Source organism: Pyricularia oryzae, chromosome 4 (assembly GCF_000002495.2).
Source record: "Pyricularia oryzae 70-15 chromosome 4, whole genome shotgun sequence".
In the NCBI taxonomy this organism is placed as follows: domain Eukaryota; kingdom Fungi; phylum Ascomycota; class Sordariomycetes; order Magnaporthales; family Pyriculariaceae; genus Pyricularia; species Pyricularia oryzae.
The window spans coordinates 628,615-648,769 of NC_017851.1; the positions used below are offsets into that span (position 1 = coordinate 628,615).

The following is a 20,155-nucleotide window of genomic DNA, read 5'->3' on the forward strand; positions in this document are numbered from 1 at the left end:
TATGAGTCTATGACAAACATTTCAGCGAGGAATATCAGTCATCGGCGAAAAATTTGGATATCATTTTTTTGATTGTATATAAGCTGAACTTGGATCCTCCTTCCAGATGATCAAGAAGTAGTTCAAACAACAAACATCTCTACCTTGCAGGTTGACAGAAGCATACATTTCTACACTTGACTATTCAAAGACAACACATTACTCACAATCGTCTCCCATTACGACAACACCCACAAACCACAACACCCACAACCACAATGTCGTCAACCACAAGTCACGTCTCGGCCAACGGCCAAACCACCCACAGCCAGTCGACCGTGTCGCACACGCCGGCCCCACCGAGCACCGGGACCAGCCACGCCTACGCCGCCGCCCTGGCGCTCGGGCCGGCCATGCCCTGGAGCGGAGAGGCGTACAAGGCCATGACTGCGAGGAAACCGGGCCACTACGCCAAGAAGCCGCAGCACAAGACCGGCAGCAGCAGCAGCAGTGGTTGGAGGTCGCTGCTCAAGGGCTCCTCGGCCGGCAAGAAGAAGGCGGCAGACGCCGAGGCGCACGCCGCGGCTGCGAAGCTGGGTGGCGATGAGGATTCTGTCTATGGTGAGTTTTGGCTGAGCTTGGAGAGTTTTGCCGTTGGCTGGGAGTGGTTTGCTAATAAATGATTTGTCCTGTTTGATTAGGACACTAGTTTTGGATTCTCCTGTGGTCTGTGAGCACCTCGGTGGTGGCATGATTACGGTGTTTTTCTTTTCCTTGTCTTTCCTTTTGAGTCGGAGTTTGAATTTTTGCCTACATTTCATACAAGCAAGCGGATTATAGATTGGTGTCAGACGATACAACCCAGGGGTTTTGGTGCAAGTTTCATAGAATTCAATAACACTTTTTTGTAAAGTTCACAAAGACAAATTCCCTCTGCAAACTCTACTGGCGGTCAACATCCTCCTCGTAAGCATAGTGGTGCTCATTATACTCGTCTTGATCATCCTCAGTTTCACCATTCTTGTAAAGGAAGCCCGACAATGTGTTGGGAACTAAATATTCCGAGTTAGCACAATGTGACCTTGCCTAAAAAGCCGATTCACTACTTGCGTATTCATACTCAAGTTCAGTAAGTACTTGGACACTCACTGAGCACTAGGCTGAAGCTTATTGGCTTCCGAAAGATGCATAGTCAATATTCGGAGGGGTCGTTGTGCCAGAGACTGGTCTGAGCTCCGGCTGGATGGTGGGCAATATATACCGGGGTCAATCTAGCCATCATGTTAATCCTCCGCGTTAGTGTCCTGTTAGCTTCATTGTTGGTACAAGTTTTTATACGTCGGTTTGATTGGACTTTCTGATTGGTGTTGCACTTGATTTCATTTGATTATCCACTCATTGAAACTTTTTGCTTTGATTTCTGGGACATTGTCAGTATATACTCACATTTCGACCTTTAACGTTCCAACTTCCATCTGATATTGTTACTCTAGGTTCTAGACAGTATAGCCATCTTATATTGATTGACAAGACATAAAACGCAAGTAACTATTAGCCACCAGTGATTAACTGTCACCTTGGATAGAGTAAGCGACACAACATATACTATTGTTCCTCGTGTGTCGTGTCAATAACTTGTGCTGCGTGCTTCACTTACACACTCCCGTCCCAAGCTCTATTGACGAAGCGGAGAATTCCTTGTGTACATAGCTATAATCCCACTTTTGGTCACTTTTGTGAAGGAGATTCCCTACGCGCATCACTCTTTGCGAATTTTAAACCACCAGCTCCCTGTCATGACCGTATGCAGAATCAAGCGAGAGTTATCACGGAGGCTCAAATTGCACACTTTGTAATTGCAACGAAAGTTGACGCATTTTATATAGAGCTTGATCAAAAAGAAGAAGACAAGTCGAAGTAGTAAAATAAATGAAGAGTCGTTCGCCACAGAACTCCGGGAGGTTAGAAACAAAGGTAGCCTATGAGTGCTGATGAAGGAAGAGCATAAATCCTTTGAAATATATTGGATGGAATGAAGACAAAATGAAATGACACATGATAATTGATGTAAACGTCGCATTCGCTAGTCGCTTTCCCCTTTTCAACACCAAAAAAAGAAAAAGAAGATATGCAAAAAAAGGAAAAAAAGGGAAAAAAAGGAAGGAAAAAAAAAGAATGCTTGGCGGGCAATTTCCTGATCAGGGCTTCTTATTCATATCCCTGTCGAACTGCCGCATGGCAGCCAGTGCATCCATCCTCTTCTCGCTCACACGCTCTTGGGGAGACGCGGGCTTTGTTGCGGTGGACAGGCGTAGAGTAACGTTGGACTGGCAAGCTTCGTCGAGCCACTGCGTGAGGGACTGCGATGTTGGGCGCACTGTGGTGGACCGTCTGTGACCCATCAGTCAGAATTGTGTGGAGCATGCATGTATAACAACCAAGGTCGAGCAAAAGGACCATGTGTAGGTTTAGGTTAGGTAGCCTCGGAGGGGTTTTTTTTACCTCTCGTTCGAAGCAGTCTTGGACGGGTCGGACATGGTCTCGACTAAGAATGGGCTCGGATTCGAGCTACAACGTGTTGAGAATGCACAGGAGCATCGAGTTTTCCGTCTTGTCCAAGGAGAGGGGAATTACTGCGAGAAATTGAAGCAGGCTCTCAGCAGACTTGTATAAACACATCACTCAGCAAATATTTGCAGTGTTGCCTCCATTTCATGGCGGACGTGACGGCATCAGGACGATTTTTTTTTGGATTTTATGCCCCGACAGACAGGAGCCCTCCGAGTCCGCAGGTTCAATAACGGACGCGAATATGGGCTGAAATGTCGATTTGGACTGTATCTGAGGTCTTTTATTGGACACCCAACACAAAGGGGCCGCAGCAATCCGATTGGCTTTGCCAAGGGAAGCTACACCATTAGTCTCACGAAATGAGTTGCTTTCTTGCCCATGACTGCCCAAAATTGCCTAATTGGGTCTAGGTCTAGTCAACCTGTTCTACTCAGTATTCGTTAGTTATGATGGACAGCTCTGCGCTGCGATGAATGCCAGAGCGCATCACCGCCATTTGCCTCCACGGACCACACAGAAAGCTTGCTTCTCACACGAACTGGTTCTCCACTGCATCCAGGAGACTAAGATGCTTGGCAATGACTCTGCTACATCGGATTGGAGGAGCATCCATGCCAGCTCCAAAATCCAGCTCCATTTCCGTCCCCAGAGCCGCTTTCTTGTTCCTCGTTTCAGGAAGCCCAAAAAATGGCGTTTTTCACGTGCCTATTTTCTTCACCTTTTCACATTCTCTCTCTACAACCATCTCATTGACCTTGCGCTTTGATGTCATTATGCTTTCTCGAAACAAACGCTTAATTGCTTTTGGATTTGTTTCGTGGCAGCAACAGCTGGATGGAGATGCGCGGGTGTAGTCGCCGGAATGGGCGATCTTTCAGTTCCTTGCAAAAGTGTCAGGAGATAAAAAAAGAACAAAACGAAAAAAAAAGAAAAGAAAAAAAAACTGGAACCACCCCGCCAACATGTGGCAGATGGGATGCATACTGAATTAGCGCTGCAAACTTGTAGGAGCAGGTCAGGCTTGGTCGGGCTGGCTGACGGGTGGCTCACCATCGTATTGCTTCAACAGTCTGCCGACCCCCCCCCCCCCCAAAACAGCCTATAGGGCTGGCCGTCGCGTGTACTGTAAAAGCCCACCGGTTACGAACACTTTCCACCTGTCCCACTGACCACAGAGAGCCAAGACAAGCACATTGATTACATGGTCAAGATTATCTGTAGTCCAATTATTAAGGACGTCCCTGCTACCGAGATGTATATACATAAAAGCATTCTTACACATCAATCCTGGATTATATCCCTACACCATACTACATGTTTACGTAAACCTCAAACGTCTTTCATATAAGCAAAGAAACTCTCACTATGCTGCTGCACCGGGGTGGAGATGATATCAAAGTTGCGGCCTTTTCAGCTGCAGTTTTGACAATCCGAGCGCTGATATATAGCTAGGTAGGCACATAACAGACAAGGAAGCTGTGCCAGCTTTGCCAAGCATCAAAGGCCCAAGACGAAAGGCAGTAAAGTATTTTGCAGGCAGGGTGGTTGCAACGCGCAACAGATCCTTTTCGGGCCTTTGCATCCCGTGACATGATGGGCATGCGCCCCTTCCCGATTAGAACTGCGTGTTGGCTCTAGTGTGCATGTACCTGCGTCGACCAAGCAGCAGCAGCAACAGCATTCCTACCGGCTTTTGCCCCAAAAGGGGTTCCGACCTCGCTTGACGGCAGTTCTAGGCGGGTGTTGCCCTGGGCTTTCCCTGGGGGGACGGTTGCTGTGGTAGTAGCCCCCCCCAGGTATCGAGGCTCAGCCGCCCGGAATCTTGTCATGGAAAGATGGCAGCGAAAAAAAAAATGCCCACGCCGCTTCCCCACTGCAGGTCGCATGATCTCGCCTGCTTGGACGTAACTGGCATGGAGCTACGCTCATCACGTCGGGGCTCGGTCACTCGGAGAGATTGCGACCTTCAAGTCCGGTCCACCGATATCTACAGCCTGCCGGAACCGCTTTCTTATCTCGTTGCTCCAGCCTTTGAGGCATGCGCAACAAACTACCTCTTTTGTTTCGTGCCTTTTTCTGCAGTCCGCCTCGTTGGGTCTGTCAGTCTGACGCCATTGTGCCTTGTCAAGACGTTTTCTCTTTTTTTTTTATGTTTTTTTTTAGAGATTTCCTCTCGCGGCGTGCCTATGCGTGTGTCGGGTTCATAGTGGCAGTTGACGTCCTCCCAACCCGGCCAACCCGGTCTTGGCTGTCCTGCTTGGGAGTCAAGCATGATATGAGGTTCGGTGACTACGAGCTCCCCGGCTATCTGAAGAAAAAAAAAACAATGCAAAATAGAGGCATTTTTACACGTCGATTCCAGACTGTTGTTATCCCCCCCTTAGCTCCACAAGACAGCGCTTTTACGTAACCCCCACCGACGTCTTCATATAAATGAAGAAATCTCGACGATGATCTTTTCTATTTTGGACTATACATGAAACAAGTTGTTTTCAACCTTATCGGCATTTTATAGTACTGTTTAAGCCATGATATGCCTGCCCGGTCCTTCTCCTTTGATGAAAAAAAAAGAAAACTCTTCTCGTTAGCCTTTGAGCAAGGGGGAAGGTGCAACGATGCAGTTGATAAACATGCAAACCTTGTGCAGGTCTTGACAAAGGAGATGGGCTTTGATTTGCGTTTTTTTCTTTTCTTTTTCAATTTGGCCGCCTATTTGACCGAGGGAGTGAAGCCTTTGAATTCTCAATCAAGCTGGATCCTCGAAGTTCGAACCACTGGTTACTGTTTTTAATATGAAGCTTTTTCTATATCTAGCTTTTTTTGCTATATCTATGTACATCTTTCAAGCGAATGTTCGGATGTTTGTGAAACATTGAGCCTTATGGGGTATACACGCAAGGTAGCTAACAAGATCCTCGTCACTGGACATCTAACAATATCCCATTCTACATACAAAAAAGCCTCAGCCGCAGCTGGGATTTGGTGGGGCCGCCCGCGTATCTACATAAGGTACGGCGAGATCCGGATCTTTGCAACCCAAGCCCGCAAAGCCCGGGATCCAGAGTTCGGGCTGGCCGGCCTCTCATAAGGCAGCATGAACCCCGGGATTGCCAGTCAATGCCATGACTCGGCTCTTAATCCCCCTAACCTCCTTCGGGGATGTCCCTGCCTCTGTCGTCGGTTTGTGGCTTTGACACATACGTGGTACGCTCGACGGTTTATTGTCCTGACCGGGGACCCCCTTGTGAAACGCCACAAAGATATGCTGATTATTTTCCTCTTGACAGATAGATGTTTTTCTTTTTTTTTTTCTTTTTTGCCCCTATCAATGTTTGACAAGATGGCTGTCGAGGAATGATGATCAACAGAGTCGCTCGGTCTAGACTTTTTCCCCCCCTCCCCCTCTTCTGCAGCGGTCTGTCAATGAGGCTCCGCAGTGCGTGACTCCTTGTTGACGCCCACTCAGTCGATTCGCCCAAATGACTCTTTTTGTTCTTGTGTGCGTCAGCTTCTTCGCCAAATATCCCCGTGACATGCTTCTTGATGCCCGGTTTTTGGGCTCGAGATTCGGTAGCGACTGCTTATTCCCTCAATGGGAAGTCGGAGAAAGAGACACCAGTGGTCCCTTCTCACAGCGCGCTTTTTTTTCCACTGCTAGCAGCGGCCCTTTCCGTCAAGGTCCGGTGTGTTGCGCAATGCAGATATCCAGTCCGCGGGGCTTTATGTGGCAGCCGGGCCGTGGAGTTCTCGCCTCAGTTTTTTTTGTTCTTGTTTCTCATCTCTGCTTCCACCAAAAAGACTATCATGGTCATTTTCTTGGCTTGTCGTATGCCGCCGATGCTGGGCAGGACTTGTCGCCGCAGTCCTTGACTACAAGCGCCTTGCGCTCGTTGGTCTTGGCATCGTATTTGACGTCCCACTTGCACATGTTGGAGATGTAGGGTTCTGTGTGCTCGGCGATGGCCATGAGGTTGAAGTGAGTTGCGGATCGGAAGGGAGAATAAGATTTTTTTTTGTTTTTGTTTTTGTGTTTGTTTTCTTATACGATGAATGATGAACTGGTAAAATTGGGAGGTTTGAAAGAAAAAGGGAAAAAGAAGATTGACGCTTTTTATATCCGTAGCTAGGACGGACTGAAGGAATGGATGAGGGGAGAAAAAAAAAAGAGGAAGAACCCTAAGATATAACAAAAAGAAGCATTGACCGGTTGGTTCTAGGGCTGTCGATTAAGGTGTAGATTAATGCGGGTTGTTGAACGGTCTAGAACTTTGGGCCAGGGTGCAGCACCATACAGACGAACTTATTAAAAGACGAGACGGTGTCGTGTGATTCGAGGGTGCGTCAAAGGGGCCGTCGACGTGTTAGGGTTCCAGGTACATGATTGTCCTGATCCAGAGGGAGCATGCCCCATGCACGCTGCTACTATTGTCCAGTTCTAGAACGCGATAAATTTAGGCCAAGAAACATTTTTCGTTTCCTCGGGCATGGTTCAGGGGGAAATGGATGGTGAGTGAGTTTGAGTGATCGTCGGTCCTTTGACAATGAATAGAAATGAGTTGAGCGGTTATACAAAAGAGGCATCCCAAAATCTTCACCCCCGGAACCTGGTCCACGGAACGTCGGGCCTGTCCGATTTCTTTTGCCTGTTGAAAAACTTCATCGTTCGATTCTCGTCGAGCTCGCGCAATCGATCGTTCGCACCCGCGGAGGGACAGACTGGAAAAGCGATTCAGGGCGTAGCAGCGCGCTTGGGCGAAAACCTAAAACCCTAAAGTCTCCCTCGTTCCATCCAGAGCTTCCATTATGTGCGGCCAGTTAAGGTACTTGCCAATATGCCTGGGTTCTTTTATAGTTCGGCACCGCTCCGTTTGGCCACGTGTCAGCCACCCACCTTGAATTCAATTTGTGTCGTTTACCCGGACCTTTGTTCCGCAAGTGGCTGGTTTTTTGTTGCAAAGCCACAAAGTTGCAAAACAGACAGACACTCATGTGAAGTGAACGGGAGAACACAGTGGCTCCACCAAAAGTCGACTGGGCTGCCTAGAAAAGCGGGGAATCTTGTACCATTCTAGGATGAAATCAATTGAACCGAAGGCTGCAGCAACGCGGCGCAAACGTAATAAAGATGCGCTTGTTTCTTCCAGTCTGTCCACTACACCTGCCGTCCGCAAATAATTCCCCATTTCGTGTGAATAGCCTCATCCATTCGTTTACCACAACGACCAAGCCACAACTCTTTTGACCGCTGTTCTCGCCTTGCGCCCTCCATTTCCACCCGCTCAACACCTCCCCCGCCCGCAAACAAACAAACAAAACCCACCCGTTCAACGCAACAATGTCTTGCGGCGGAGGCGGCTGCGGCGCCCAAAGCCTGTTCCCGGACCCCAACAACCGCGGCACCACGGGCGGCGCCTACCGGGTGACGAACCCCCGCGCCGCACCCGCCGCCCGCCGCCCGACCTACTTCAACCCGACGCTGCACCGCGTCTCGGTCGTCGCGCAGAACCCGACCGCCATCTCGCTGCGCGAGCTCGGCGTCCTGGCCGTCGTGCTCCTGGCCCTGTACAAGGGCTTCCCGGTCGCCGCCTCGGCCGACCGCCTGCTGCGCCTCGAGCCCGTCGCCTCGGTCTGCCCCCGCGCCGCCGCGGTCCCCTGCGCCTGGAGGTACCTGCAGCTCCTGTTTGGGTTGCTCGCCTACCGCTGGGCCGGCGCCGTCGTGCCCTGGGCGCTTGTGGCGGCCGTGGCGGTCTTCTTTGGAGAGGAGGCGCTTGGCATGCTGCGGGGGAGGAGGCGGAGGTGAAAACATTCTTTTTTTTTTTTTTGTTCGCCGCACAAAGGGGCAACGGTGGATGGCTTGGCCCGATGCGGCTCAAAATGACGATGGCGGAATGGCCCGGTGGGATGGAATGGGAGGCAAGGGATGTGGTTCCTTTTTTTGCTTCTGCGGGTGGAATTTCAACCGTGTGAACCGGGAATGGTCCACCTGGAATCTGTGCAGCAGGGCGCGGAACTTCCGGGCCGAGACCTTCCACTTCACAAAGCTATCCTGAAGCTTTTTTTTTCTGCGAGTCCATTTGAGCGATTTGGACATTTATTTCCAACAAAGGCAATCGAATCTCCGGGGTTATTAATCGGCATGTCGGAAAAGGCCATTTCGAGTCAAGGCGGGCGGGAACACGGAACCGCATGCATCCCTGCGTCGATCACAGACCCAGAGCCGTGTGTCGCATCGGAAGTGGTTTGTTATATGGTTTAAACCCTCTTATAAGGGCGATGCGCTGTGCTTTTAACTATTGTTTAGTCAGAGTGCAGGGCCATGGGATTGAGCGCATATATAGATAGCACTTGTACAGTATGCCATTTCTAGCTATCCAGCTTTCAGTACTTTTGGTGAAGGCCCAATATGAATGCACAACTAACTATTCATGACTCTATGCGACACCTAACATGCATACAATACCCATTGTAGCGTCTGATCACTTTGAAATTATCCGATGTTTTACCAGTCACGTCCCCTATTTTCGTCTCTTTCACCCCATAAAAAGAAAGAGAAATCCATGCGAACAAACCGTCCGATCTTTTTCAACGGTCCAGTGTCCACCCACCACAATCAGTGCGCCAAGACAGCGAGCTCACACAATAAAAAAATAAAATAAAAAAAACTGGTCTTGCTTTGCAGTCCCCCTCTTGACTCGCCATTAGTTTGGAGGGGCCGTTATCGCAGACCATGCGCTTATAGTTTCGTCTCTGCCTCCGAAAAAAGAATGCACGCAACAAATCCCCCGCATTTCCAAAACCCACGCGCCCTTCTCGTGGGAATGGACCAAAAGTGCAAATGTTACGGGACGTCTTTGTCCCTGCGCGCGCCCTGCATGTAGAAGCCAGACCGGCCGACCGGCTTTTCCTAATTGATTTGAATTTTGATTTGTATCTGCTGCTTCGATGCCAAGTCCCCTTCTCCTTTTTATCTGATCTTGTGATAATCTGAAATGCAACCTTGGCCACATTGCAGGTCCCTCATTTAATCCCCTCACCGAAATTCAGGTCCCTTACCTTGTCTATACGACATACAAAAACCTCAAATGTAAACCTACCCGTAGGCTGGGCCACCTGAATCAAACCAACCACAAAGTAAACCATAAAAATAAAAATAAAAAATGTCCACAACCTCAACCACAAATGCCGCAGGCGGCAGCGGCAGCGGCAGCGTGCTCCTGGTCAACGGCAAGATCTTCCAGGCCTCTGCCGCGGCGGACGACAGCAGCCAACAGCCGCCGCAGTTCCAGCCGTGCATGCTAGTGCAGAACGGCACCATCACGCACGTCGGGGCCGCCAGCGACGCCCCCATCGTGGCGGCGCAGCAGGCCGAACCGTCCCTGGCGACGCGGGACCTCGGCGGGCGCACCGTGATCCCGGGCTGCATCGACGGGCACCTGCACACGCTCACCATGGGCCAGACGCAAACCAAGGTGGCGCTGGACGGGTGCAAGAGCCTCGACGACATCCGGGCCAGGGTGGCGCGGCACGCGCGCGAGAACCCCGACGCCAAGCGCATCATGGCCAGCGGCTGGATGTTCAGCATGACCCCCGACGGCGTCCACCACGGCCTGCTCGACGACATCGACCCCCGGCCCATCTACGTCGACAGCAAGGACCTGCACCACGCCTGGCTCAACGCCGCCGCCATCGCCGACCTCGGCTGCGAGGGCATGCCGGACCCCGAGGGCGGCAGGATCTTCCGCGACGACAAGGGCACCTGCACGGGCGAGCTGGCCGAGGCCGCCGTCTTCACCATCGTCTGGCCGCACCTGGCCGCCGTCGCCAGCTTCGAGGAGCGCGTTGCAGCCATCTCGGGTGCCGTCGACGCCTACCACGCCGCCGGCTACACGGGCATGATCGACATGGCTATGGACGCGATGGCGTGGGAGGCCATCCTCGAGGTGCGCCGCCGCCGCATCGAGAAGCACGGCAGCTTCGGCATGCGCGTCGCCGCCTACTGGCTCATCATCCCCGCCAAGACGGAAGCCGAGCACCTGGCGCAGGTCGACGTCGCCATCGCCATGGCGGCCAAGTACGGCAAGGAGACGACCCCAGACTGCCGCGTCGTCGGCATCAAGGTCGTCTGCGACGGCATCGTCGACGCCTGCACCGCCTCCCTCCGCGAACCCTACACCTCCAACGCCGCCGACCCCGCCTCCATCTGGAGCCGGGAGCAGCTCGACCCCGTCGTCGCCAAGGCCGACGCCGCCAACCTCCAGGTCGCGCTGCACGCCATCGGCGACCGCACCGTCGAGATGGTGCTCGACGTCATCGAGGCCCACTGCCGACCCTCCCTCCGCCCGCGCGTCGAGCACCTCGAGCTGACCACCGAGGCCGACGCCGCGCGCCTGGGCCGCCTGGGCGTCACGGCGAGCGTGCAGCCCGTGCACTCGGACCCGGCCATCCTGCGCGCCTGGCCCAAGCTGATCGGCCCGCACCGCTGCGGCCGCGCCTTCGCCTACAGCGAGTTCGCCGCCGCCGGCGCGCCCTTGGCCCTGGGGTCCGACGCCCCCACGGCCCCCAACCACCCGCTGCAGAATCTGTACGTGGCCACCACGCGCCGCTCCGCCCGGGAGCCCGAGCTGCAGGACACGTGCAACCCCCACTTCCGCCTGGGCTTGTGCCAGGCCGTCAGCGCGGCTGGCGCCGGCGCCGCCTACAGCTGCTTCATGGACGGGGAGACTGGGAGGTTGGACGTCGGGATGAAGGCAGACTTTGCCGTCGTCGATATGGAGTGGGCTCCGGAGCAATTGCTCGGGGCCAAGATACTCGAGACTTGGTTCGATGGACGCAAGGTGTTTGAGGCGTGAATGGCGGGTGTTCCCGGTGACGTCATGTATTGTTCATCATGAACAGTGTTGAATGGTTGTTGATACTTGGAGTATATGTCTTTCATTCATCGTTGCGGGGTTTGGTTCTACCGTCGTAGCAGTAGTCAACCAGATGAGACCTCCTTTGATATGTGATAGCAGCGTAGCAAAGCTCTATATGGAATGCCAGCTCAATGTTTCTTGACAGTAAATCAGTGAACGTATCAGGGGATGCGTTGTAAGCATGCAAGATTATTTTTGTAACTCGACTCTATGACCCAAATAACCCATCTGAGATCTAGGCAAAAAAAGAAAAAAAAAGCAGAATACAAAAAGACCAAGCCAAAGTTGTCTTCTTCCAATCCCTGTCCCGTAAATGGGAAACAGAGATACATATATTCATGAAGGCGATGCGTTCTTTGTTCATGGGCATGTTCTCGTAATGTCATCATGACAAAAAGACAAGCAAGAGTCGTGAAAAGGCGGGCAGAAAATCAACAAACCGCCGCCAAAAGAAAAAAGTCGTCTTCGTACTCCCCACCAGCTTTCGATGTCTTTCTCACCACTGTCTCAACGAGCCAGTTGTCACTCGTCCATCGTCCATGAAACCAATATGTACTAGGACGCAAAAAGACGAGAACAGAAATGAGAAAGAGAGAAAGCAGGGAAGCAGACCAAGATCCCAAGCCAAATAAATGATAACCCCGGTCAATCATCGTTCACATTCCCAGGGACTGGAATGATCCCAACGATGAAGGACAACATAAACCGTGTGCTTTTTATACAATGTTGGTTGCCAGCCAGTCATCTGCTCCCAGGAAACAGGGTGACGCAGACCGGCAAGGCAACAACCGATAGTTTTTATACAATGACCGCGCTGAAAGGTAGTGTATGATGCGGCCCAAGAGCGGCAGCGGCGCCGATGATCGCGGCACAGAGGGTCAGTAACGCATCTTGTTCTCGCAGTCGCCAACATCAACCATGACGACATCCATGCTGGCATAGTGCTTCACTCCCATCGCGACGGCTGTGGCGCGCCTGTTGCCCCTACCACCGCTGGGCGACACACGGAGCGGCTCAGATGAGAGTGGCTGCGGTCTCCTACGCTGCGGGTAGTGGAAGCTCGGAGGCGGCACTGGGACCACCGTTGGTGCCGTCACAGACGAGAGCATCATGTTGTGTCGGGAGGATGTAGAGTTGGCGTGCGTTGACGGCGGCATGCTGCTCCGGTATGGAGACTGGCCTGGTGCCTGCCTGGCGCCACCGCTGCCACCAGTCTTCAGAGGCATTCTGCGCTGTAGTTTGGTTGGAGAGCTGAGCGTGTGGTGGTGCTGGTACTCATCGCGCGACGGGCTCCTCTCGAAGCTGTTGCGAGGGCTGGGGAGCTGCGGGGGTGACCGGATCGGCGAGCTAAGCGGCGTCTGGTGCTGGTGCTGCCTGCGCTCGGCGCGACGCTCTCGGTATTGAGAGTCATTCATGATCTCGCCATCACGCTGTCGAGGGAGATCAGACTCGTGTCGATGATCCTGCCTTCCGGTCCACCCGGCGGCGATATCCGGAAGTGTTTGTTCATTAGACACAAGGCCCTTGTCCCTGCCGCGCAGGCTTCCGGTTAAATTCTTCCGCGATAGCGACTTTGTGAGCTTCTTCATCCCACTAAGAGCACCGTCATGGTCGTTGCCAGGTTGTTGTTGTTGCTGTTGCTGCTGCTGCTGCTGGGGCTGCTGGTTCATAATGCCCAAGCCAGTAAAGGTCTCCTCGGTCGGCGAAGACAGAGGTTGACCGCCAAAGGGCTTCCTATCCGCGAGGCGGCTCGTCGACTTTCGCAGCTTTTTGATCAGTCTGTGACCCGCCGTGGAGCCACCATGTCCTGCCTCGTCACCATCAGCGCGGCTACGCTTTGTGCCGCGGTATGGTGACTCTGGCTGCTGCGTATACGCTTGTTGCTCAACCTCCCGATCCCGGTTGGGGAATTGGAATTGGTCAGACTGGTGTCGACCATGGCTGGTAGACGGGCGAGCCTGCGACATCTGCGATGGCAACGTACCAGGTCGTGACCCTGGAGGCGCGTGGCGCGAAGACTGGATGACGTGCGCATCAAAGAAGCCTGACTTCATGAGATTCTGGTAACTAGCCATGATCTCTTCCCTGGTCGGCCTCGCACCGCCTGCCGTGGCGGCCGCGGCTGCGTCAAAGTTGGGGAATGTAGGAGTGTTGGGTGCCGAGTTGGAGATGATGTGCGCCGACGAGAAAGGCTGCTGCGGCAGAGGGGGAGGCGCATGCACACCATCATTGCTGCCAACACTGCTGCTGCTGCTGCCGCTCCTGCTGTCCTTGCCAAAGTTGTGGGATGACTTGCTGCGCCCAATGCCCAGCTTCTCCTTGAGGCCGTCCAAGAGCGGCCCGAAGAAACTTGACTTCTTGGACGACGAAGAACCGCCCGAGACGTTGGACTGCACCGACCGGCGGTTCATCTTGCTCTTGTCATTGTCACGACTGGCATTGAACGTGGTATCAGAACTCGCCGTGGTCGTGTAGGCCAGGCGGCCGACCTCGATAATTTCTTCACCCTGTGCACTCCCCAGAAAGTCTGCAGGCGGCACGGCGGACACACGGTCGTTCATGGATCCCTCTTGGAAGCGCGAGCGGGCTATGGCAGCCCGCGCCGCAAAAGAAGGGAGGTTTGGATGTTGTTGGGGCTGCGGCGGTTCAGCCATCTTTTGCATTTTGTTGTTTCTGTGGTGGCGGCTGTCATGAAGGGAGGAGGAGGAGACAGGAGGAGCGAGGGGCGATGGGTAGAAGAATTGGAATTTGTTGGTTTTTCCGTGCGCCTTTATTGTTGCTTTTATTCTTGGTATAATTTGATGCTCATCCAACGAATCGGCGTATTCTTGTTTTGTTTTGGGCCGGGCTCTTTTTCTTGCTTCGAGAATGACCGGACAGACGGGTGGCGGCGAGCCTTTGTTTATCCGTCGCGCCTCCGCCCAATTGTTTATTTCGGGATCGAGCCTTAGCTGAAAACTCCAAACCCAGATGGGTTTGGCGCGCTGGGTATTTAAACAAAATCAGCTGTTGCGCAGCTGTAAAAGCAGCAAGTATCAAATGGCAATTCGAGGGGATAGGTTTTCGGGTAGCAGCAATATTTTGAAGATTGCGCCGTTTGATACGTTGTTGGAAAAAGGAAAAAGAAAAGGTGTGGAAATTTGTGCAACTCTGCCTATTTGGGGGGGTTTGTTGCCAGTGGATGCGATACTTCCTCCTGGATCATTTTCCACGGCAACCAGATCCTGGACCCACCGTTGCCCAAGCACGGACGCGTCTGTCCCGTCCAACGTCGCCAGAGCACGTGACTGTCTGTCTCTTTCTTGCGCCATCGCGAGCGACGAATTGAATAAAGTGCCCAGGGAAACAATGCATTGTGCAGCAGACAAATCAAAAAATCTGTTTCTTTTTTTTTTTTTTCCTTCTCTTCTCTCCATTCCCTTGTCGTTACATTTTCTCACGTCTCAATTGGAATGTCACAAATATCAAAAGGCCAAAAGGCTTCACGAGCCATGACCCCAGGCAACGTTACAGCCCCGCTACTTTCGGAAGGTTCAGAACAGGTCTAGCGGCACGCACAAACGGTTCAACGGCCGCCGGGACCTGGATCGGGTCTCAGTATAGCGCATCGGTCGTGACAATACAAATCCCGTGAACTTCATGGAATATAAAACTGTCCGAGTTACATAGTTACCCACCACTGAGTCCTCCACATCCCTAGCCTGGTACATAATTGCCGTTAAAACGCCCTCGGATAAAACAAAAGAGACTGATAATATATGTGCGTAGTTTGAAGCTAACATGGAAGAAACACCGTGATTTATCATTCCCTTGGTGGCGGCTCCGCCCTGCATTGTGTCCATACATATTTGAGCGGTTTTGGGAAGAATTGTTCTGGACGATCGACAACCATGGTTTCAGTGACAGTGTACTTCTCCTCCACGTCTTCTGGCCTCTTCCGATTTTTGGCCGGTGGCCGTGCTGATGGCGTGGGCCCGTATCCGTGGCTATGATTGTGGCTGTAGCTGTAACCGTAGCTATAGCTGTGTTCTTCGTAGCTGTCATGGGTTCGCTTGCGGCCGCCTAGCTGTTGCTGATGTGTCTGGCTCTCATAGTGCAATGGCGCTGGCTGCAAAGGCTGTAGTGCCTCCTGGTGTTCGCTGGGCGGGCTGGGCAGGTTCATGTTCGGGCGAGGCCATCTGATGGGCGGTAAGTGAGGGGTGGCTTGAGTATCGGCGACGAGAACATCCGTTGGAGGCGGGATCGGCCTGTTATAGTCGCTAGGTCTTCGCAACTCGTTCGCTGACTGTGGTGTCATGGGCCGTGCGCTCAGGATGTGACTATGACTGGGAGCCGAAGGCCGCCTCGAGTCTGGCATGAACCGTTCTCTTTGCGGTGAACTGCGGTGAGAGTAGCTATGCTGATGCGGCGACTGCTGCGGGTGATTATTTGGTTGCGAGGATCGGTGGTCGGAAAGACGTCGTTCCGGGTAAGTAGGTGTAGGGGGCTGCGGCGCCTGGCCGTAGTGTTGCTGAGCAGCATGAGACGAGTAGGCTGGCGATTGGGGTACGGACGACACTTGCTCGCTGCTGCTGCTGCTACTGGTGGGTTGCTGGTATTGGCTATGACTTCCGTACGGGGCACCTCCGAAGGTCAGATGACTTGTAGCAGGAACTTGAGCCGAGGGGAACCCCGGAGGTGGAGGGTTCGGTGGCGGCGGTGCCCGGTAGTCGGCTGCCGATGGACGGCGTTGGGGCTCCGGGTTTCGGGCAGGAGCATCTCCAGTTCCGCTCAATGACCGTCGCAAATCCTCCCTGGCAGGTGGCTCGGGCGTTCGTGTTCTGCGTCTGCGTGCTGCCTCATCCTCTGCATTGTTGTTGCTGTTGCTGCTGAAATCACCGCCTCCACTGCTCGGCTTGCCGTCACGGCGTCTCATCCTAACGTCACGTCGTATCCTCACACGGGTTCCCTGTTCGGCCATGGTCATGCTGAGGGGTGTGCTCAGCCCAAGGCCTGGGAACTTCTTGGCGCTGAAGCAAGCAAAGTCGGCCGACTTGATCTCCATTCTGTGGTAAAAGAATCCCTGGGGTTCAGAGGATGGCTCGTCGGGCTCCATGTCCTTGTCTCGGTCATCCTTGGTCTCTTCGTAGAGGTTGAACGAAAGTCGATACGTGCCCTCGTGGCGGACGGACAAATCGGGGAATAGGAAGTAACCGGCTTCGATCGGTCGGTCGAGGTATGCCATTCCAGACACCGGCATGCCTGTCAGGACTGGCGGTGCGTCGACAACAGGGCCAGTGACACGGCCGTGGGCCATGGGCCGAGCCTTCTCGAGTGTCGCAAAGAGGAAGAAATTGGCATTGTATGTAAAAGTAATATCCTTGGCTTCCTCGAATCGGGGTCCTTCGAAAATACGGAGCTCGACGACCGGAGGCGGATCAACGGGGCGGCGATCGGTAGAAGCTGTCGAGTGTCAGTGGGTGTGCACTTGCGTCGCAGAAGTGATTGAGCCGTGTTGGATTAAACCTACACTTGGGGCCCGAACCGCATGCGCGGCACTTTTCAGGTTGTTGAATGACATCAATGCGGTAGAATAATCGACGTCCTCCTCTGGTTACTCTCTCAATCATCACGGGTGGCGGCCCCGACACATGGTGGTCGGTTGACGCCTTCATCTTTGCGTTTGCGTGGAAAAAGACACAGCCGTCCTTTTTTTGTGAATCGCCAATCCTGCAACTTTCAACTGGTAAAACACCGTTGATTTTCCCGACTACTTCCTTCGGAGTGAATTCGTCTGCATGCAGATTAATATCAGTTAAATCGTTCTCCTCCCTCGAATCACAACTGCCTGCCACAGTGAGAGAAAAAAGAAAAAGAAAAAAAAACGGCGCCCCAAGAAGTGGGCTGTTGAGTTGTTCAGACGAAGCTTATCGCCAACCGTTGAGACAGGGGAAAAAAAGGTTCAAGTGTCGTGAATTGGATGGCCAAGTAGAAAGACGCAGTTCTGGAGCTCCTGCGGCTTGCGGAATTGCGGGCAATCAAGCGGGAGCAGATCAAAGTGGGAAGCACTTGGTTGTTTTCGGGTGCACCAACCAAATAAAGCATAGGTAGAGAGAAAAATACCGGACCGCAAGAAGCCTCGCGAGGATTGCGCGTTTACGACAGAAATCTTGCGGACCGTTTCGTCGAGATTGTTTGAATTCCAGCCAAGGTCGGAAAAAGTCGAAACAAGAAAAGAAAAAAACAAAAAAATAAAACAACAGAAGAGACCGATTCGAACTCGAAAGAAAACCCGAAAAAGAGACACACGATCCCCAACACCAGACGGGATTGTCTGGGTTTGAGAGGGAAGGTTTTTGGAGGTGGGAAGGGCGGGCAAAAAGGGAGAGCTGAGCTGGTGAGGAAAGCGAAGCCAGGAGGTTAGGTTAGTTGGCAGAGCCAGACAACAAAAGCCGGTGGGGAGTGGCGGTTATTGGGGCGCTGGGCTCTCTACCGTCGTGGGCTGCGTCGTCGAATCTGGGAGGGGAGACCCGAGTCCTTGGTCGGGGAAGGCCAGTGCTGCAAGGGAAGAGGCAGGAGCGAATGATAAGTTGGAGGGGCGGCGGACCCATGCTAATGGGAACTTGACAGCGGGTAGCGCAGGAAAAAAAAACAAGGGAGATAAAAAAAATTGATTTAAAGGAAAAAAAAGAGAATTTAAAATAAAAACGATAACAGCCAAAAGAGATAAAATAAAATAAAAAAGAGATCCTAGCCAAGATTCATGCAGCCCGTCCATATCAAAGAAACAAGGGGAAAAAACCGCCTAGCACACTCACACGTTTTGACGGACGCGACACCGCGCACATACGTTTGACTAGAGATGCAAGGGAGACAGCTTAGCTTATCTGGCCAACCTGTCTCGTGGATATCCGTTCTTTTTTTTTCTTCTTTTTTCTTCTAGCTTCCCATATTCTGGTCGAGCTCTCTTTTTCTATTTGCTGTTTGCCAATACCTCGGGTTCCCAACTTCCACGCCAACGTTTAAGCTCGGTAATCGTGATTCGCTATCGTGAAGGGTGCCTGACTGCATACTCCGACGGGGGGTTAAGGGGAACGAGCGAACCCTTTTTTTTTTGTTGAAGGTTGTATGATGTAAAGGCAAAGGTAGCTTCGGCAGCCAGTTCGATTCGTGCACAGTAGCCCAGGGTATTTTACTACCAGTAGTATCGCTTTCTTTTCTTTCTTTTGCGTTTAATCACGTACCGGCAGCTTTCCCGACCTGGGTCGTGCACGATCCTAGCAGGGCGGACGGGATGCGCAAGGTAAAAAGAGGAGTTGGGAGGAGCCTTGAATTTGTGGTTATGAAGCAGCGAAAGCTTGCTTGCGAGATGAGCAAAATGTAGAGGTGGTGCGAGAAACTGGGGTGAGGACGGGGATGTTACTGGTTCCCACGGAGCAATGACCAGCGGCCGCCTATCCCCTTGACAGTCCATCGCGATGGGACGGGAGCGACCTAGCCTATCTCTAGCTCCACCTTGGGCAAATAAAAAAAATCAAATAAAAATCTACAGTACGTGAAGGCTTTGAGGAGGAACCCTCAAACTGTTTACCGGTACTTAGCGAGAGCGATATTCTTGTCATGTATTCATTCCTCATTTGTTCCATACAATTTTGTTTCCAACCCTGCTCTTTTCACCGTCGCGCTACCAAACATTTCCACCCCTTTGCAAAACCTCTCCTGCACTGTCCCGACTCTCCTCTCCCTTGGAACATTCCCAAAACTCACCGGCGTTCCCCGCGAGGCGCTGCACTTTGACACCGACAATCTGGTGCTAGCTCAAAAAAAACGTACCAATAGCTGCTGCCTCTGCAGTAGCGTGTTTGGTTCCAAAGATATTGTTCAGTTGTCTGTGAGTAATTTGTATTCTTCACCTGTATGTAGGGTAAGTCGGGTCGGCGACTTGTGTTGGGTCCAACTGTATGTACGTACCGTTAAAACCGCGCGTTTCATTGCGCAGTCGACACTGTGTAGAGGGGGCTGTTGCCTTTTCCCGCCAACTTGGGGGCATAAGCCGATGCTACGGGCGGGGAACCTGTAAGGGTTAATTAGACGTGGGTAGGATTTTGGGTACGCCGGGCGTTGTGCAGGCCCAACCCATGAATGTCTTGGAAGGCGACATCGAACGAGTTTTTTTGGGTATTGAGAACCACAATTCTTTTTAAACGCACAGGGCACAGGTTCCGAGTGTCGAATCCCAGTCATGCCGTCCGTCCAGGGTTTGTCGGTGGAGGTGTTGAGCAGGTTGGACCAGTCGTGCTACGTAGCAGTAATGTACTGTACATTTAGTATGTACCGTACGTACGGACGGATAGAAGAGGGGATGGGAAGTGGAGGGGATTGATGATCTTTGACGCAGCAGGCTTGATGATGTGCTGAGAAGGCAGTCAACCAGCCCTATGGGTTTAGGTCTGGCTTTTCTTTTAGCGATCATCAACACGTGCGACCGCCAATGATGGGCTACTAAATAATTATCTGTCATCAGGCACCTAGCTAGGAGTGACAGCTGGGCAACTAGGTTCGCAGCGCCTTTCCGACCGGTCGGACAAACGCTCTTAGGCAGCTTGGATCTACAGGAGACCTCGGTCAGCTACTCAAATTTTCCCGTACTTCGGGACCAAGGGACCCTTCTTCTATTCGTGTTAAATTGAGCGAGCATCTGGCCGAGGGCCCAC

At 52.5% G+C, this 20,155-nt stretch overlaps 7 protein-coding genes across 7 annotated transcripts; 2 read left to right on the forward strand and 5 right to left on the reverse strand.

Annotated features, from left to right (window-relative positions):
* The first annotated feature begins 35 nt into the window (after positions 1 to 35).
* Positions 36 to 930, forward strand: MGG_08552 (uncharacterized protein). Its single transcript, XM_003716019.1, has 2 exons — positions 36 to 600; positions 681 to 930. The coding sequence occupies exons 1-2, from the start codon at positions 258 to 260 to the stop codon at positions 686 to 688; spliced, it is 351 nt and encodes a 116-aa protein (XP_003716067.1). The 5' UTR covers positions 36 to 257; the 3' UTR covers positions 689 to 930.
* Positions 931 to 2,177: 1,247 nt separating this feature from the next.
* MGG_17037 (uncharacterized protein) lies at positions 2,178 to 2,516 on the reverse strand (the record flags this gene model as incomplete). The annotated part of the gene is made up of 2 exons (XM_003716020.1): positions 2,178 to 2,370; positions 2,482 to 2,516. 2 exons carry the CDS (start codon positions 2,514 to 2,516, stop codon positions 2,178 to 2,180), a joined length of 228 nt encoding a protein of 75 aa, XP_003716068.1.
* Positions 2,517 to 6,270: 3,754 nt separating this feature from the next.
* On the reverse strand, positions 6,271 to 6,517 carry MGG_13996 (uncharacterized protein; the record flags this gene model as incomplete). Its single annotated transcript, XM_003716021.1, has 2 exons — positions 6,271 to 6,349; positions 6,402 to 6,517. 2 exons carry the CDS (start codon positions 6,515 to 6,517, stop codon positions 6,271 to 6,273), a joined length of 195 nt encoding a protein of 64 aa, XP_003716069.1.
* Positions 6,518 to 7,602: 1,085 nt separating this feature from the next.
* MGG_17038 (uncharacterized protein) lies at positions 7,603 to 8,438 on the reverse strand. The gene has a single exon (XM_003716022.1). It carries the CDS (start codon positions 8,354 to 8,356, stop codon positions 7,703 to 7,705), a length of 654 nt encoding a protein of 217 aa, XP_003716070.1. The 5' UTR covers positions 8,357 to 8,438; the 3' UTR covers positions 7,603 to 7,702.
* Positions 8,439 to 9,319: 881 nt separating this feature from the next.
* MGG_08554 (amidohydrolase) lies at positions 9,320 to 11,606 on the forward strand. Its single transcript, XM_003716023.1, has one exon. It carries the CDS (start codon positions 9,708 to 9,710, stop codon positions 11,397 to 11,399), a length of 1,692 nt encoding a protein of 563 aa, XP_003716071.1. The 5' UTR covers positions 9,320 to 9,707; the 3' UTR covers positions 11,400 to 11,606.
* MGG_08555 (uncharacterized protein) lies at positions 11,586 to 14,605 on the reverse strand. The gene has a single exon (XM_003716024.1). It carries the CDS (start codon positions 14,123 to 14,125, stop codon positions 12,341 to 12,343), a length of 1,785 nt encoding a protein of 594 aa, XP_003716072.1. The 5' UTR covers positions 14,126 to 14,605; the 3' UTR covers positions 11,586 to 12,340.
* A 371-nt stretch (positions 14,606 to 14,976) lies between these two features.
* Positions 14,977 to 18,099, reverse strand: MGG_08556 (uncharacterized protein). The gene is made up of 3 exons (XM_003716025.1): positions 17,535 to 18,099; positions 16,972 to 17,235; positions 14,977 to 16,904 (listed from the first exon to the last, which is right to left on the reverse strand). The coding sequence occupies exons 2-3, from the start codon at positions 17,114 to 17,116 to the stop codon at positions 15,265 to 15,267; spliced, it is 1,785 nt and encodes a 594-aa protein (XP_003716073.1). The 5' UTR covers positions 17,117 to 17,235; positions 17,535 to 18,099; the 3' UTR covers positions 14,977 to 15,264.
* Between the last annotated feature and the right edge of the window lie 2,056 nt (positions 18,100 to 20,155).

Excerpts from the sequence above, each read along its gene's own strand:
- MGG_08556 (XM_003716025.1), bottom strand. The coding sequence starts at position 17,116 with ATGAAGGCGTCAACCGACCACCATGTGTCGGGGCCGCCACCCGTGATG. Across the intron at positions 16,905-16,971 it reads ATGCGGTTCGGGCCCCAAGT|CTTCTACCGATCGCCGCCCC; the intron begins GTAGGTTTAATC and ends GACACTCGACAG.
- MGG_08555 (XM_003716024.1), bottom strand. The coding sequence starts at position 14,125 with ATGCAAAAGATGGCTGAACCGCCGCAGCCCCAACAACATCCAAACCTC.
- MGG_08552 (XM_003716019.1), top strand. The coding sequence starts at position 258 with ATGTCGTCAACCACAAGTCACGTCTCGGCCAACGGCCAAACCACCCAC.
- MGG_17038 (XM_003716022.1), bottom strand. The coding sequence starts at position 8,356 with ATGTTTTCACCTCCGCCTCCTCCCCCGCAGCATGCCAAGCGCCTCCTC.
- MGG_08554 (XM_003716023.1), top strand. The coding sequence starts at position 9,708 with ATGTCCACAACCTCAACCACAAATGCCGCAGGCGGCAGCGGCAGCGGC.